Below are 17,782 nucleotides of genomic sequence, written 5' to 3'. Positions count from 1 at the left end.
TAAATGAAAACTAGCACCACAGTCTCTATATGGGAAAAATTACCAACAATATCATGAATTCCTGCATATTAAAAAAGCAAAGTGACTATGCAATATTCTGATATCATCAGATATTATCAGATTATAATCTGATATTATTATTATTTATCTTTTATTTTATTATTTTCTCCAGTGTTGCAAGATAAAAGCAAGCACAACACAAGTAAACTGTTGAACTAGCAGCTTAATCAGAAAAAATAATAAAATAATTAAAGCATATTTAAAATGCTTAGTTCCCTTTTTTTTACACTACAGTGCCATGACATGGCTAAATAAATTATTCTTAGAAGCACAACATATTTAATTTACCTGGAGCATCTAACACATTACATATTTAACTATACTATTCTTTACCAGTAGCTCTACTAGATATACATTTCATATTTCACTTGAAATTGCTGTACAAAAAATATCTGAGATAAAGATATCTCACATGCTGCTGTTTCTGATATGATTTCTAGGCTGTAAAATAAATAAATAAATATATAAATATTCCTACAAATAATCTCTCTACCAATTTATTAGTAAAAACACACCGAAGTTGACCCAGCAACATGTCGCCATATGCCTAAATAATTTCACTTTATTACAAATACCATATACTTTGGCATCTTGTGATATGTTTTTTTTTTTTTTTTTTTACAATTAGAGGCACAAATACCATGTTTCTGCTGTCCAAAGTAAAATATGTTTTAAACATATCAAATATCAGAATTCCCCTTCTTTATGAAGTGGTTTTAGCTTGCCCAGTCATTGAAGTTCTCACCTGAATCTGACACTTAAAATCATAATTTATAATCATAATTTTGTCATAATACATATAATTTATATTCAGCTCAATGAATGAAAATATTTTTACTTATCAAACATAATTTTTGTGCCCCACATTTTGCCTTGAACCTTGTCACTGTATGATTTTCCTTGATTACAAAACAAAAACTATGCATCCTTCAATATTGTGACACCCATGAAGGAATTTGGACTCTTTCTACAGCATGGTAAAAACTTTAATTCAGCTAGGTTAATCACGGTTATTGTAAGATAAAATTATCAAACAAATGTTTTATAGAAAAATATGTAATATTTTTATGTGAAATTTAAGTTCAACCAACAGTTGGTCCAAAAAAAGTCCCCACTAAATGATACATTTCAGTAACAGAGATGCAAAAATTACTTGAAAATAAACTCCGTAGTAAAGTTTGACCTCCCAAATTTGACGATCACAATTTTCCGAAGGCTAAGCATATTCTTTTATTGACTATTTGTTCAAAATAAGACCTAAAACTTTCCCCTTTTTTGTCTCTTACACTGGGCCTTTGAACTGAGGAGGCTTAGCTATTCAAGCACTAACCCTAAACTCTCTCTGTCCTGGCACCAAGGTGGCCCGTCCATTCACTCTAGCTCTATAGGGAGACACGAATGAATGAACTTCAAAGAAAGAGAAAAAAGAGAAAGCCTGCAGGATTGATACGCAGACACATTACCTGCCCAGTCAGCTAAAACCGGTGTGTAAACACACACCAGAGAAAGAGAGATGAAGGCAGTCGAGTCAGAGCTGGAGAAGCACCATAAGGGAGACGTCCTCCTGTGTCACTTCAGATGGAGCGTAATAGATGAGCGAGCTCCTCTCAGCCACCAGAGAGAGGCTGAATGAATGATTCATAGGCAGCCCCTTACTGTAGCTCCCAGCACTGAATCATTTCTTGTTTTATCTCTTGCCTGCACTATGTGTTCTCAGAATAAAGACTGAAGATAACAAGAGATCGCCTACGTTAGGGAGGAGCACTCTGACATCCAGTACTGTCTCACTGGTACACTATTATCTCTGCTGAGAATCACTTGTGGAACACTTTGTTACTTTCAAGCACAAAATAAAGAACTTGTTACGTGGTAGTTCCATATCACAAGTGTTTCTAATTAACAACCAGAGGGTCTGTGAGACAAGAGAATGAAGAAGTCTACTTGTTTAGTGTAATTACTGCGATTGGTTTGGTTTGCTATTGGTTTCCAGTATCAAGTAGCTGTGAGATGTTAAATGTAGAGCAGCACAGGTCTTCTAACACAAACCCACACAGCTAATGCAGTTAAGTCACATTCATAAAAACAAACTCAAAATAAAATTCAAAATTATTTTTGATTTATTTTAAGTTGATTTATAATGTGGATGGATAATTTATAATAATATGTTACAAAAGATTTCTTTGAAATAAATGCTGCTCTTTTCAAATTTCTATTCATCAGGAAAATGAATTATTTTTATTATTATTTTAAGGGGGGAAATGTCATGTTGTTGACATGTTTTGTAACATAAATAAAAAGCTCTGTGCAGATACTTTAAGTCACCATTCACATAATAATTCCACCTCTGACGTAACGTTGTTATGAGATTTTTAAAGTACCAAGAAGTGCATAGAAATCTGCCATCAATGACATTTATCCAACAACATTACTGGACACCGTTGTGGCATGCTGTAACTCAAATTACACCTAAAAAGCCTTAAGAGGATCAAAATGCCAAACTGCTCACAATTTAGATTCTCTATGTGGGGGAGTGGGGAGGTGGGGAGGGAGTAATCTCAGGCTTAATGGACAAAAAGCCAGGACAACAACACATCTTTCTGAGCATGCCAAAAACTCACAGATGGCACACAACCCTATATATAGTACCAGTCCAAAGTTTGCACACATTTTAAATATTTAATATTAATATTTTGAATATAGTATAATACTATATAGAAATAATATTTATCATTATTATTTTTAGATTAATATATTAGTAATACATAGTGAATAATAATGTAATAATAATAATAATTATTATTAATAATAGTTTTGTTTTTTATAATATTTGGCAGATTTTATATTTGTATACAAAACTATGAATTTAAGCATAAACAGTTAAACCGAAAGATTTGAAAGAAATAATTTCATTCAAGTTTGTCCAAATGCTTGACTGGCATTATATATGTTTACAGCATGTATTATAGCCCATAAGCATGCAATAGTGAATGAGAACTCAAGCAGCACTAATGACTTGTCATGTAGAATCATCATCAAAGATCCGGACACACAGTCATGCACAGGAAACCCATTTTCACAAATCCTCAATCACTATACACTAGCAATGCAAAACACTTCTAATTTCATCTTCTCTCCTTGTAAGGACATTTGAATGGGGTGATACAGTATGAAGGCATGAGGAGAACCTCCTTCTCCCTAAATAGTGCTACTGAAATCATCATCCATGATGATGGTTACTGTGGTTACGCAGATGTTATGTTACTTAATACCCTATCAGTTGTGTAATTTAAATTAAGAAGATGATCTAAGTAAATAAATCCTTAGCAAACATATCTATACAACAAACCCATTTCTTTCTCCGTCTTTCCATTATCAATAATGCTCTAAAATAAACTGCCCTCTCCTTTTGAAGATAGCATCAGTAATCCATTAACAAAAAGGACTCAATAATTGCATTTCTGAAAAAGCAATAGCAGAAATATACCAAAGCACTGAAGCGTTATCCTTTCATTAACACGGCCTCATTCATCAATCAGTCACAAGGTCATAGCATCTGTTTTACTAATGAGCACAGATACTCACTCTGGCTTTCATCCGCTCTCTGCATCTGGTTCCAGGTAATGTTTGTTCACAACTGACTAGAAAAACCACTGGTGATGCAAAAGCCTAAGCCTGCAGGAGATTATATCCGAGGACAGAAACCATTACACGTACCGACCGGACAAATACTATGCTCTCATGGGCTCCTTCAGGCAGGAGCAGCAGGTGTAATGCAGTAGCTGAGGCTAGTAGACATGGTCTGCTGTCCTGTCCCGTCTTCAATGCACCCTGAGCCTTAAGTGCACGCCATTGGCTTAGAGCAGCTTTAGTGTTTGTATTACAAGCCAAGCACACTCCCATAGGAGAAACCTGGATTATGTCATCAGCTGGACTCAGTAACTGACCGTGTGTTAGTGTTGGACTGAAATTTCAGAGCGAGGAGTGAGGGAGGGAGAGAGAGAGAGAGAGAGAGAGAGAGAGAGAGAGAGAGATGGGTTGTCTCTCAGTTGGGTAATCTGGTCAGCCACTCCCATTAGGAAAAGGGTAAAATATCCTTTGAAGTTCTGCATCCCTCCCCTTCACCATACCGTTTGCACTGTATGTCATATTTCCAAAAGATGACATCATTCTTATAACGGATGTCAGTGTATTGGAGATTATTTTCTATTGCGGTAATAGGAAAGAAGAATCCCTCTGTTCTGGGAATGTGACACTGACATTTTCACAGTCAGTTCAACATTACACAAAGACACATACCTTCTGACTCCTCCAAATATAAAGAGAGGAACAAAGTTTGGCAAGACAAGTTTTGATTGCTGGTTTGACACAGCTTTGCCTGGAAGATTACAGATTGTTACTTTAAAGGTTTGAAGTCTTATGAAGTTAGATTGCGTAAATAATTTGAAGAGACATTTGTAGCTTGAAGATACATAGACCTTGGCTTGCTGGCTGCTAGAGTGTTCTAGGTGAAGAGACAGGCAGAGGATAGATAGATAGACACATTATATAGACAAAGGTATTGGGACACACCTCTTAATTTCTGAATTCAGGTGAGTTAATCACACCCATTGCCACTGGTGTATAAAATCAAGCACCTAGCCATGCAGTCTGCAATTACAAACATTTATGAAAAAAATAGGTCCACCTGAAGAGATGAAGCGTGTAACAGGATGCCGCCTTTCCAATAAATCAGTGAAATTTCATCCCTGCTAGATATTTCACACTGTTAAACATTTTAGTGTGAAATTACAGTACATTCCAGGTTGGTAATTGCATTACTTTCACAGTAATTTCACAGTGGGACTTATGTATAGTAATGCACACATAATGCATACAGTATGTATTATGAAGGCACCCAGCACGCAATGCAGCATGAACAGATCATTCTGTAGAGTTTTTCAATTTTTGTTGGGTTTTATTTGTGCTATTGAACTTGTTTTTTTGTTTTTTTCACTTTTAGCAGTTTGTGTAGTTTGTGTTGTTTTATGTTGTTTTTATTTGTTAAGTGTTACCATTGTTGTGTTTTGTATGTTGAGTATTGATCAAAGATGTATCTCAGCAGTTGCTTCATTATTGTGAAAAATCCACCCACAAACAGTTATGAATATGAAATAAGTTATTAATCTTCATGCTTAAATAACTATAAAATAAAATCTTCATGTTCATGCTAAGAATAGTTTGACTAAGCCAGGCAATTAGCTTATTTCATATTCTAGCTTGTCATTATTTTAACAAATCCTTTCATTTCTCACTTCTGACATGACTAGATCAGAAATTTGAACATGAACATACAAGGACCAAGATCCCAAACAAATACTGATTACTAATCACCATTATGGGGACTTCAAAAAATTACAGTAGTAAATAACTAAATTTCTCACAGTGGCACAGTTAAAGACAACTTTATAATGTGAGTTCACAGTAAAACAAGAACAGTAAATTACTGTGATGTTAGCATCATTCTGCTGTTCATTCACAGTGATTTGTAAGAAAATGACCCAGCATGCATTGATTTCACAGCAAATTTCTAAAAACAGTACAGTGTTAATTTTGACAGCAAATTTTGACATATTAATAGTCATAGTCTTATTACAAAAATTCAAATTATATTCATTTGAATTGTTTTAGATCTAAACTACTAATAATTGTAGTCTAGTTTTAGTTGACTAAATATCATAAGATTTTAGTCGACTAAATCTACAGTAAATTAAGTTGGCTAAAATCTAATGGGTTTACAGTGCATTATTAAGCATTTCTCTAAAATTTCCAAACTCATTATATAGGTTTGATATTAAGGTTTTATCATGATAGACAGATTTAACTGCGGTGATGCACAACATGCCTTCATGTTAAAATTAAATAAAACCACTTCTCATAAAGAACAAGAACTTGATCTTCTTTTTAATAAAATACCAATGTTTATATAGGCTAATTATGCATTCTTTATACCAAAACTTGCTTACCATATTCTTCATTCTTTCAAGCAGACGTATTTATTTCTATAAATAAATTTAGATTAATCTTTAGAGTGATTTTCTGTCTTTCTTTTGTTGTTTGATTAACATCAGTGACAATGACAATAGCAACTAAATTAGGCTGCTGTCCCTTTAAAACCGAATGCACAGCTGCAATGGATGGAATGAACTGATACACGTTCTCTCTACTGCTTACGTTCACTTAAGACATAATCAAATGTGTTTACGTGAATACTCGTCACAACGGACAATTCAACATAATTTTGTGTGTAATTCTCCATTAATGTGATGCGAAGGAGTACTCGCGTGCTGTGAGACATGCTTTCTGTGTGTGTATGCTTCGGTGTCTGTGCTCAGAAAACCGGAACGAATTGAGTTCTCTCTTGCATCGTCAGATTTATCCATGTCTGCTCTTCTCTTACTCCCACATATTGACATTTTTTAAAGTTTTATGCGACATGCAGCAAGTGTATGTTAGTTTATGTCCCGCCAGTTCATATGTACGCATCTAACCACGCAGCAGATTTCATTCTGAATGAATCTCTTCCCAAATCGTCCCTCCCTAACATTTTCGTTTTGATTTGTTGACGAAAATGTCAATAGATTTACATCATAGTTTTTGTCATTCAAAAAGAGTTTTACTTAGTTATCGTCTCGTTGTCATAGGTGAAAAAAATGTAGTTGACGAATATTATGACGAAAATTATTCGTCAACGAAATTAACACTGCTACAGTAATTTATTGTAAAACAATATTATTAAACCCTGTAAATTCCTGGGAATTTTTCACAGTGTACAATCAACTGTAAGTACTGTTATTGGAAAGGGGAAGAGCTTAGAAACACCAGCAATGAAGCAAAAAAACAAAACAAAAACACCGAGCCGGTAACCTACATTGCCCGAGCGGCTGGTGCAAGCCTCAAGTGGTGCAATGACAATCGAAGCCTCAAGTGGTGCAATGACAAGTGTAGGATGGAGTGGTGTAAAGTAAAGCATAGTCCCACTGGACTCTGGAGCAGTGGAAACCAGTTCTATGAAGTGATGAATTACACTTCTGATCGGCAGTCTGATGGGCGAGTCGGTTTTTGGCAGATATCAGGAGAATGTTACCTCTTTACCGCATTGTGCCAAATTTAAAGTTTGGCGGAGGAGGGATAATGGTATGGGGCTGTATTTCAGGGGGTTGTGCTAATCTCCTTACATTTTGGACAATGCTATGCTTCCAACTTTGCATTAAGACATGGTTGGAAGAGTTTGGTGTGGAAGAACTTGATTGGCCCACACAAACCCCTGCCCTCAACCCCGTCAAACACCTTTGAAATAAACTGGAATGGAGATTGTGAGACAGACTTCTCGTCCAACATCAGTGCTTGACCTCATAAATGCTCCACTGGAAAAATGGGCAAAAATTCCCCCAGAAACACTCCAAATTCTTGTGGAAAGCCTTCACAGAAGAGTGGAAGCTGTTATAGCTGTAAAGGGGGATCAACACCATATTAATGTCCTTGTATTTAGAATACAATGTCATTAAAGTCTCTGTTGGTGTACTAGGCAGGTGTCCCAATACTTTTGTCCATACTGTGTATAGATATAGGGACTCTTCCCCTAACAAAATAAGGCCTCACAATGACGACAGCCGCTGGCATCCTCACATGACCAGACAACAATGGACAGAGAGAACGCATGAGACCACAGACAATGGGCATCTTCATCCTCAACATTCTCTGGTTGGCCACTCCATGAGCCCCACAACACCCTCATTGAGCTGAAAAAGTCCCTCAGCAGTACTCCACCGCTCTGGAGCATGAGGAAAGAGAGGGACTGCTTTGTTGCATTCATCCTAATGAATAATAAACAGGAAACATGATGCAGGAACAGAGCCTTTCATGAAACACTTGTGGATGAAATCCAAAGCCAAAGTTAAACGGCATCACTATCATCCTCATATACATGCATATGGATTCACATTTAAATCCTTTGTCATTTGGCCGATATATAAGGTGCTGGTTATTGCTAGAGGAAAGCCTGATGGGTGGATTATAAAACCTGCAAAACAAAATCTATGATGACTGGATGACAACATCATAACACAACACACTGACTGAACATGGCCATCTATCTGTGTAGTCATGAATCCCAAGCACTGACACTGGGAATTTACCATAATATCCCATGGTTTATGAAATGCTGTGGCCTCATGGGTGATGTCTTAAAGCTATGGCCACCACTTCACTTTAATAAATCACACACAGAGCTCTCCCTCACAGCCCAGTGGCTGTCCATGTTTATATAACCTCTCCTCCTTGAATTCCCGCTTAAGATGCAAGGATGATAGAGTTTAATATCTCCAGGGTGCAGGTATTACTGGACCACTCTTGTGTCTGAGGCAGCGCATTAAAGTTTCATCAGTCCTTGGTCCCAAGACTATAAATAGACCAGCATTTCATTCTTTAATGTGTTGAATCCGAGGGGAGTGATGCTGCAGAGGTGGAATCCTCAGAGCTGTCTTACAGTGCAAATTCAATGACACATTGTTCATTTTGGTTAAGGAAGTGTTGACATGGGCGCTGACACGAAAACAGAGATGGAAAAATAAAAGTGCTAATTGTGCAGTGGAAGACATTGCAGTGTAAATGAAAAATGCTAAAACGCAAACCTCTGCACTATAAACAAGAACCCAGAGGAACGTTTAATTGCTCAGACTTTTCTCGTTCACAGCTCAGGAGTCGTAATGATGTTCTTAGCTAAATTTAAAGAAAAAACATTGTCTCACATCTTTCTCCTATTGCTAGCAAAAAAATATTAGCTTGAATTGTTTATCGAAGAATCCTGAGAAAAAATGTATCATGGTTTCTTTTCAAAACTGATAATATTAAGAAATGATTTCTGAAGGAACATGTGACACTGAAGACTGGAGTAATGAAGCTGAAAATTCAGCTTTGCCATCTGAGGAAAAAAACAAACAAACATTTAAATATATATTAAGATAGAAAATAGATCTTTTAAAGTGTAATAATATTTCACAATATAACTGTTTTACCAGGACCCCTTTACAACTGCAAGGCAACATGCTAAAACACATTAAAAAATCACTTAGCAACAGGAAAGCAATACACTAGCAACCACCCACAAGTTCCAATCTGTTTTAAATTGCCAATTTTCATGGCAACTACAACTTTATTTCATGACTTTGTTTGACCTTGCAGGTTTTGTCAGCTGGACACTTGAGAAACAGTAGGACATTATGACCTCAGGCAAGCGGAAACCATACAGACAGCATCAAATGCAGCCAGTCTTCCCTTGAGTTTAATGCATAAAGACACATTTTCTCAAAGCTGTCAAAAATCAAAGGATCTTAAGCAATGGTAATTAAGCAAAATGCTTAATGATGCACAGCTTGAAACACTCCTGAAGATTATTACCACTGTACTGGTCTCAGAGGAAATGGATCATTCTGTTAAAAGGGCTGATTTCTTCTGTGCCTTTAGACCAAAGCTAAAGCATCATCAGGATGACAACAAGCAGTAAATGTGTAGACACATCCGATTTCACAAAGCTGTTTTAATGTTTGATGAGGCCACCGAATCATAAATAACTCTTGTAGGATATGCTTTTGCCTCTGCTGTAAGGTTTTCTGATGGGACTCTGATGTAATGCCATCGGTCATTGTTTCAGGATATTTATGGGAATGTCACGTTTATTGAACAATATTAGATCTAATGCTTTGTCAATATGTCATATCAAATAGATTGTAAAAATGTTTTTAGTCTTTTTTTGTAAGAAATATTATGTTTCCATCAGTTGAATTTGTTTTCAGCTCTTTACTTACAGCTTCTTCAATGAAGTGCACTGAAATTAGGTAACCACTTTGATTTGACTTAAAGCTGAAATGTGCCATTTACATATATACACATATACACATATAGACCTCATCAGACCAAATAACTTTTGAAAGTCGGCTATTCAGGGTTTTGAGAAAAGCGCATACTGTGGAATTCGCAATATTCCTATTGTTCATCCAATGGCCACCAAACTTGGTCAACATGACCTCAAGACATTGAGGATGCAAAATTGCCAAGGGATTTTTGATATCTTGAATGGTTTGCCCGAGGCGAGTCAATGAAATTATGGCGAGAAATGAGAAACAGGAATTGTCGAATAACTTTTGCACACATTCCCTGAGTTTGATCAAACATCAGCAATTTGTTTGTCATATGAGGCTGATCACATACATGTGACAATTATGAGTCAAAGTTATAGCACCACCAACTGGCAGTAGAAAGTGTCATAATGCTTTGAAGTTCGATTTTCTTCAAACTTCATCAGAATAATGTCAAAACAAGGCAGATGTAAAACGGCAAAGGGATTCTTGATATCTTAAATACTGTTACTATATACAATAGCAATGTTTCAAACATGAATATTCTGTTCAGGTGTTTTTAAGGCACCTAACATGCTTAGAATTTCATGAAACTCAGCATTAATGATAGTTAGACACTTGCAAAAGCTCAGAAATGGTCGTGGAGGAGCTCTCTATAGCACCACCTTTTGACAAAAAGGTTTGAATGTGGATTTTTGGGAAATTTTTAATGCATACTCCTTCTAGGAGAATCATGCAATTCAAACCAAAACTTCTTTCTGTGAACTGATTCTTATCTTATAGTATTTTATACAGTAATAAAGGCTATGATGATTAGCACTGCAAAATAAATCTACATTATCTATATGAAAATACCTGAGATGACTTAAAGAAAACACAGATAAATCATATATTGTTGTAACCGTGTGCTGATTCTCATCATGTATCATCATACAAAACAAGGTGGAAACAAGTTTTCATAAATATCTGCATGCAGTGATTCAAAGTCCTCAGTCTTTTTTTTTTAAAAGATGTCAAATTAATGATTTATTCACTAATTGTATTTTTGAATGGTATGAAAAATGTAGAAAAGTGTTTTTGCAAACAAGTGTTGTACTTTATTGTATGTGCATGCTGTGAAATGCTGATGTAGTTAGAAATCATGAAATGAGATATTCTCCCCTTGGTCAATGTCATGCAAGCACTGACACAAGTCTCTTCCATACGGACATCATCTTCACAGGTTTATTTTGGTCTTTGTTGGTCAGTTATTCGGTTAGCATTGGGAAACATAAAACCTTTCTGAATGGTCCCTTTCACTCTGAATGTATCTTTTTTCAAGGTTAAGCCTGGTGTCTGTTTCTGTAGAGTGATATATCCTACTTTTTATAATAGCATTGTGCTGAATTTTTTTTTTTTTTAGTTTCATTACTGATCAGGCTACAAAAAACAATCTGTGTTATCTCATCAAACTTTGTATTTAAATATGAAGTGACCTAACCTCTTTTTCTTTTGCCAACTCCTAAATAAGCTGTGTAATGGTGGTGGCTGCCCTAGCATAATTAAAAAAAAAAAAAAGAAAATTTTTCAGGTGCCAGACAGGATTAATCCTGTCAAAAATTGGAAGCTGGAGATTCTAGCGGTTGTCGTCAGACACCAGGACAGGTAGATAAGCAGCTGTGACTTGTCTTCATAACAGCTTACTAAAAGCAGAGCGATCTCGAAGTGCAACACTGAAAAAGTCAAGTGAACTCCGCGACTCACCAGACATTGCTTACAGGAAGCAACAGTTCGACAAGCAGCCGTCTTTCCACTTCACACGGTAATCCATTCACTCTCACTACTGCAAACCTTACTGATGATGCATCTATCTCAGGTATGACACACTCACCTATATACTCCTCACTTCCGCCATTAATTGAAACACTCCATCCAATCAATTTGTGAAATTAAACAGAAATGATGTTGTGGCACAAAATTTCTGCACTGCCACAGTTGTATTGACTGACCTAGTTTATTTCACTAACCCCCAAAGGTTTGTTTTTTATAATAACATAATCATATTAAACAGTCTAGACCCCATGGGGTATTCGTTGTAATCCTTGCAGTTTGCTAAACCAACTTTCTTTATGACAGTATACTGCACTGACTGTTAAAGGGACAGTTCACCCAAAAATGAAAATCCTGTCATCATTTACGTTTTAGAGATCATCAGAGACATTTTTTTTTTCAGTATTTACTAAACTGCTAATCTGTTTCTGTTTCTGATCTGAGTCATCATGTGAATGAAAATGGGCCGCAGCCAGCAGGGGAAAACTATGCAATATGCAAATAATAAAATACATATAGCCGTGCAATCAGGATTTATGTATTCTTAAAAATTAGAAGTAAAAAGATTTGTAGGCTTTTGAAAACAAGAAGAAAACACTCCCATCAACTATTGTTATTGACTAGCCAAACTCTGCCATATTCTGGAGCAAATCCATCATCATTAATCCAATCTATCATCATGAATATGGCAAAATTTTTGACATCGAGGATGCATATATGCATTTGCCAGAAGCTTTTATCCAAAGCAACTTGCATTACACTCAAAGTAGGCATTCTTTTTTCATCAGTTCATGGAATTAATTATGATTGGAAATCAAACTTATGACCTTGGTATTGCTGGCGCCATGTTCTATTGTTTGAGCTACAGGAATGCTTATGCAATGTTTGGCCAGTGTTTGTTCCATGTGTTTGTCTGCTAAATCACGCTTCTTTTGTTGTTTATGCATTTACACAATTGTCTGTTTTTTTTTTTTTTAGTCTAAGTCATGTTATTATTTTAGATATTGTTAAGCAGATATGTTAGTTTTGTACGATAAAATTTTTTGGTCTTGTTCCACCGCTTGATGTCTAATGTAAATCTGGCTCCTGAAGCAAAACCAGTCCAGAGTTAGGTGAATTTCAACAAAACATGCAAACAACATACAAATTGCCAAGAATTATGCAAACCTCATCTCAGATGAGAGTCTACAGATGAGGAGAGTTAATGTTCAGTCTTTATCCATGAGTGAACGGTGAGCTTGTCTAAAGAGCATGTAGCGCGAGAGTGAATAATCACATGACTGAATCTCTTAATAGAGCAGCAATGTGGCATATAACTGTATTAACACTCTAGTTTTTAGACAGTAGTTGTGAAAAGCACACACACTGTGTGAAACTGTGACACCAGTGATATAACACCACAGAGAAAGATGTGATCTGAGAAAAAGGAAGCCTGTCATGGTGTTTCTTTTTGTGTGATGTTTGTGCTTGAGGTGATGGAAAAACATACAAAGTTTTAGCTGAAGGGCATGGTGTTGAGCTTTTATTAAAAACATCAAAATTGGAGTTTTGTAACATTTTGTCCTCTGTTTTGTTTTAATGCAAAAAAAATAATAATAATAATTTTGGAAACTTTTTTTTTTTTAAAACATGTTTGTGTTTAGCCGTCTTTATATTTTATAAATCATGTTTATAGGTCTTTATACTCAAAATTGTAAGTCTTTGTCTTCCAGGAAACAGACCAAAAATATTGATGACTCATCTTGAACTCAGAGGTGTATCCAAATTTTAGTCCAATCAAATGCTAGAATGTCCCTCCCACTGATACCACTTGCTTCTGAATAGCAATAGCAAGTCGCAAACCATGTTTACAGCTATGGTTTAAAGGGATTATCCACCTAAAAAAGAAATTGCAGCATTATTTACTAGCCCTGGTGTTGTTCCAACAATGCCTTAAAACAACGACATCATATGTCATTAGAACATCATCAGGGTGAATACATAATGACAGAATTTATATTTTTGGGTAAACTATCCCTTTGAACCAAAGTCTATTGGCTATTTAAAAAATATATTTAGGTGTTTTCTGTTTTTAAGTTGCATTTGTGAAGCAAGTTCATGGGTTTTTAACATCTATTCAGTTTGCTATACCTCTTTAGTTAACTGTTTAATGTATTATGACATATAAAACCTATATTTAGATTTAACCCAAAAGAGTTTACACTCAGCTAACACTCTTTGCCCCAAATCTCACTTATTCAAACAGCATGACTGTCTCTAGAGGCATGTTCAGCTGAGAATAGGCTAATAATCATGAATCAGCTCCATTATTTATCTGATCCATGTCTGTTTTGTTGAAATTGTGCTGTGCTATATGTGCACAGCAGACACAATTAGCAAAATGATGGCCATGTTAAATCGTTTCTTTCACTAGCAGGCGGGCTTGGCAGATGGTGGCCCCTGTTTTGGAGCCAGTCCCCCCAAACACAGCTGGCCAAAGCTGTATATTCAGACAGGGGTAGTGAGTTAGCACTGTCAGGCTCCTGTAGACCCTCACACAAAGGACTCCCCATCTGAGGCCTGCCCTGAGGGGGAAGAAACGCCCCCTTTAATGCATGCTTATCAAGGAGCCCCACAGCACAGGGGCAGCTCGTCTATTTTTTATCTTTTCACAAATGGTTGCATGTCCGTAGAGTATTCTGTGCTTCAGAAGCAAATGCTTGCTTTGAGTGCATCTGCAATTTCACAGTGATTATATAATGGAAATATGGACTCATTCCTCATGAATCTTAGTAAAGGAAGTACTTAGCATATTAACACCAAGCATTTACTAGAAGATCAACACCTGTGTCATTCTCATTCTCTGGAAATGATGATATTTGTGTCTTGATTATTAAATTAACAGGACACTGGCCTTATTTACACTGATAACATAGATTTACATAGATTCACATTTCTTTATGTGCAATGCAAAATAAATATTAAAATAAAATGTTTGTTTAAAATTAAATTTTTAGCAGATTTACATATTGATTCATTAACACTGATTTCTTGAATTGAAAAATGCAAAAATTTTATCTAAATTGAGCTTTTAATGAGATTTAAAAGGTTTTTTTTAATGGCACAAACCAAAAAAAAAAAAAAAAAAAAAAAAAAAAAATAACTGTAAATGTAATAGGGAGATTAAAATACAGGTAAAACATCTATGAAAAATCGATACAGAAAATTATTATATTATATATGGCTCATTGGGCAGTATTTTAACTGACGTTTCTTGCTGTCGTAAATAATATTTGTTAGCTAATTTTTGCACATTATTTTTACTGATATTTAAACCTGTAACATTAAATCCTCATTTAAACCCATATTTGTATTTAGAATAATATAACTACCATAAAATATGCTGACAGAGAAATCATTAGTTATTACTTTTATTATTATTATTATATTATTATTATTATTTCAGTGATAATGTGTGATTAAAATATGTTGAAACTAAGTGAAAAAAACTATTCAAATTATAAGTATAATTCCAGGATTCCTGTGATATGGCTGAAATAACAGTGCTTTATGGTTTGGATTTGGTTTGGGGTTAATAACAATAAATAAATTGGTACTTTGCAAGGCTGTGACCATATATTTAGTATTGTGGGTAATAGTATACCACTAAAAAACCCACATGTGTTGACCAACAATCTGAATAATAATGGGAATCATTTCCTGTGGTTCCCAGTGTCTATTGCGGATATAGCCATGATACTTTGAGCCTTGGAAACTAGTAATCCTCATGGAATGAGTTCACTTTATAAAACTGGTTAACAATTCTTCTGAACTCTGGCACAGATGTCAATCATTATGCCAACACAAATGGAGAGGGGAGGTGAGTATGGCACACTGTGATGTATAAAACTCAGAGGACAGATGGGTCAGAAAAGAACGTACCCATTGTGACTCAGTCATGTTCATCATATCTTCGTCTTGTTCCTTCTTGGCCCAAATCTGTGCAAATTATTAGCCAAGATCCATTAACCAATAAGATTTTGTGATTCTCTGCGTGTGTTTAACATGTCTAGTGCAAACAGAAGCATCCAAATAATATCTATTCTGTTAAAAAGCAATATGAAGGAACAAAGTATTTACTGCACATTTCAAAAGTTTGTCTTTATGTCACTGTCCATATAAGAACAATAAAATAATAGAGTCTAAATCAATAGAGTTGTGTCTACACCCATTATATCGCTCAAAGGACTGTGACAGCATCAATGCTACATTGCACGGACTGTGTTTCTTTTTTTTTGTCTTTCTCTCTGTCTTGTGACAGCATAGCTGAAGGGACTTCGAGTTCCTCTGCACAGTACTGGTATAGAATACAAATCAGAGCTCTAAGAAAATTTTGTTCAGCTCACACAAAGCATGTTCTTTGCTTTTGCTCTGATATACTGATGTTAACAAGTCCACAGAAATCAACACACAGCTATTTCTCTTCATGTTCTGATTTGCCTTACCTCTTGTTAATTACATTAGTACTGGTTAATAGTGGTTAACTTATTAAGGTTCCCAATGGCAAAGCTGATAGAGCAGCAGGGTGTCAATATTGCAAATATGTACAGAAAATTTCAGATTTATTTTTTTTTTATTTACATGCTTTAAAATGTTTACTCAAAATTTACCTTAACAGCATTTGAAACTGAAAACTGTCACTAGATTGTGAAACTGACACACATCTGTCAGTTATAGTTATCAACTTACTGTATGCAAAAAAGTCAAAATGTCTAGATATAAGACAATTTATTGGCTTGGCCAAAAATCAAATACTTACGAAATACTAAATATTCTGCCATTATGATACAGAACGGGGGAGGGGGGTTGGGGGAATCAACGGAAAATCAATGACTAAGTATGCCTAGAAACGCACGCACTGGGATACACCCATGTAAATCCTGTACATAACCATTAATCATGAATTTAGTAGATACAAAGTACGCGCATAAGACAATGGGCAACAGAGTGTCACCCAGATGGATCACCATATTTAGAGTGTGGCTCGACTAAACATTTTGCTTTCATTACGATGTGAGCAAGAGAGTGAATTGCTCACTGGTCGTATAGCCTCAGATGCATCCAGCTGCAATCCGGTATTGTTTCATATGGTGCGCGTGCAATGACCGTGTCCATGGTGCTGAACGTTGCGCGAGCATCATATTGAAACAAGCATTCAAGTGCATGGAATATTAATGCTCGGAGAGCATGCACCTCTTTCTGTAGGAAAATAATAATTTGCACCTAAGTGTGCATGCACGCTACTTAAAAGCATTTAATCGATACGGAATTATGTGATTTATTCATGAAAACGTCGTTTTACTATGAATCACAGCACGTGGGTCTTATGGTGGTGCATGAATTGTAATAACCCTTCCTTGTCTAGAAAGCTCAAATTCAATGCTTTTTGAAGAAAAATAACTAAGCATCCACACGCGCAAATCTTTCGTGCACGCGCCGTCGATTTTCACGTTTTTCAAAAAGACAAAACTGCTGTTTAGCACGTGAGCTGCGTGATTGCTTTTGCGTGCATTAAAAAGATATTTCCAAGTGAAAGCTCCAATGCAATGACACCAAACCAGCTCCAGCTAAATGCGAGAGGATCTTTAAAAGCATGCACCTTAAATGCATTTGCATTTAGAATTTTGCATGCATTTAAATATTTCCCCGTCTTCAAATCTCAAACGCAATGGCACTGCTCCTCCACTTTACCTGTCTGAGGACAAACTGATAATTTAGCAAAAGTAACACTTCTTACCTTCTCTCTCACAAAGCTGGATGGCGTCCAGACTGAGATTCTTCATCATGTCCTCGCACGGGCTCGTGGGGCTGCTGACACTGTGTCCCACGCGTGGAACCTCCATCACTGAGCCTCTAAATTACCGATATTCCGCTAGTGAGAGTGACTGCAGTGCCGCAGGACAGATCTTCACTCCGTGCTCTCTCTGTCTCCCACGGGTTTCCACAGTGTGCTGCTGATGAGAGCCACGTCAGCACATCGT

At 36.0% G+C, this 17,782-nt stretch overlaps 1 protein-coding gene across 3 annotated transcripts in view; it reads right to left on the bottom strand.

Annotated features, from left to right (window-relative positions):
- The window catches only part of LOC109067732 (phytanoyl-CoA hydroxylase-interacting protein-like), a 25,408-nt gene extending 7,626 nt beyond the window's left edge, over positions 1-17,782 (bottom strand). The window contains exon 1 of one of the 3 annotated variants that reach the window (XM_042767232.1): positions 17,539-17,782. In XM_042767232.1, coding sequence (XP_042623166.1) covers positions 17,539-17,644 — 106 coding nt within the window. In that variant the 5' untranslated portion in view covers positions 17,645-17,782. Of the gene's footprint in view, positions 1-1,523; positions 1,716-3,642; positions 3,994-17,538 lie in introns of those variants that run through there. The other 2 variants (XM_019084642.2, XM_019084644.2) reach the window with 2 other exon arrangements.

This window comes from Cyprinus carpio, chromosome A12 (genome assembly GCF_018340385.1).
Source record: "Cyprinus carpio isolate SPL01 chromosome A12, ASM1834038v1, whole genome shotgun sequence".
Classification (NCBI taxonomy): domain Eukaryota; kingdom Metazoa; phylum Chordata; class Actinopteri; order Cypriniformes; family Cyprinidae; genus Cyprinus; species Cyprinus carpio.
This window is presented reverse-complemented; position numbering and strand designations above follow the sequence as displayed.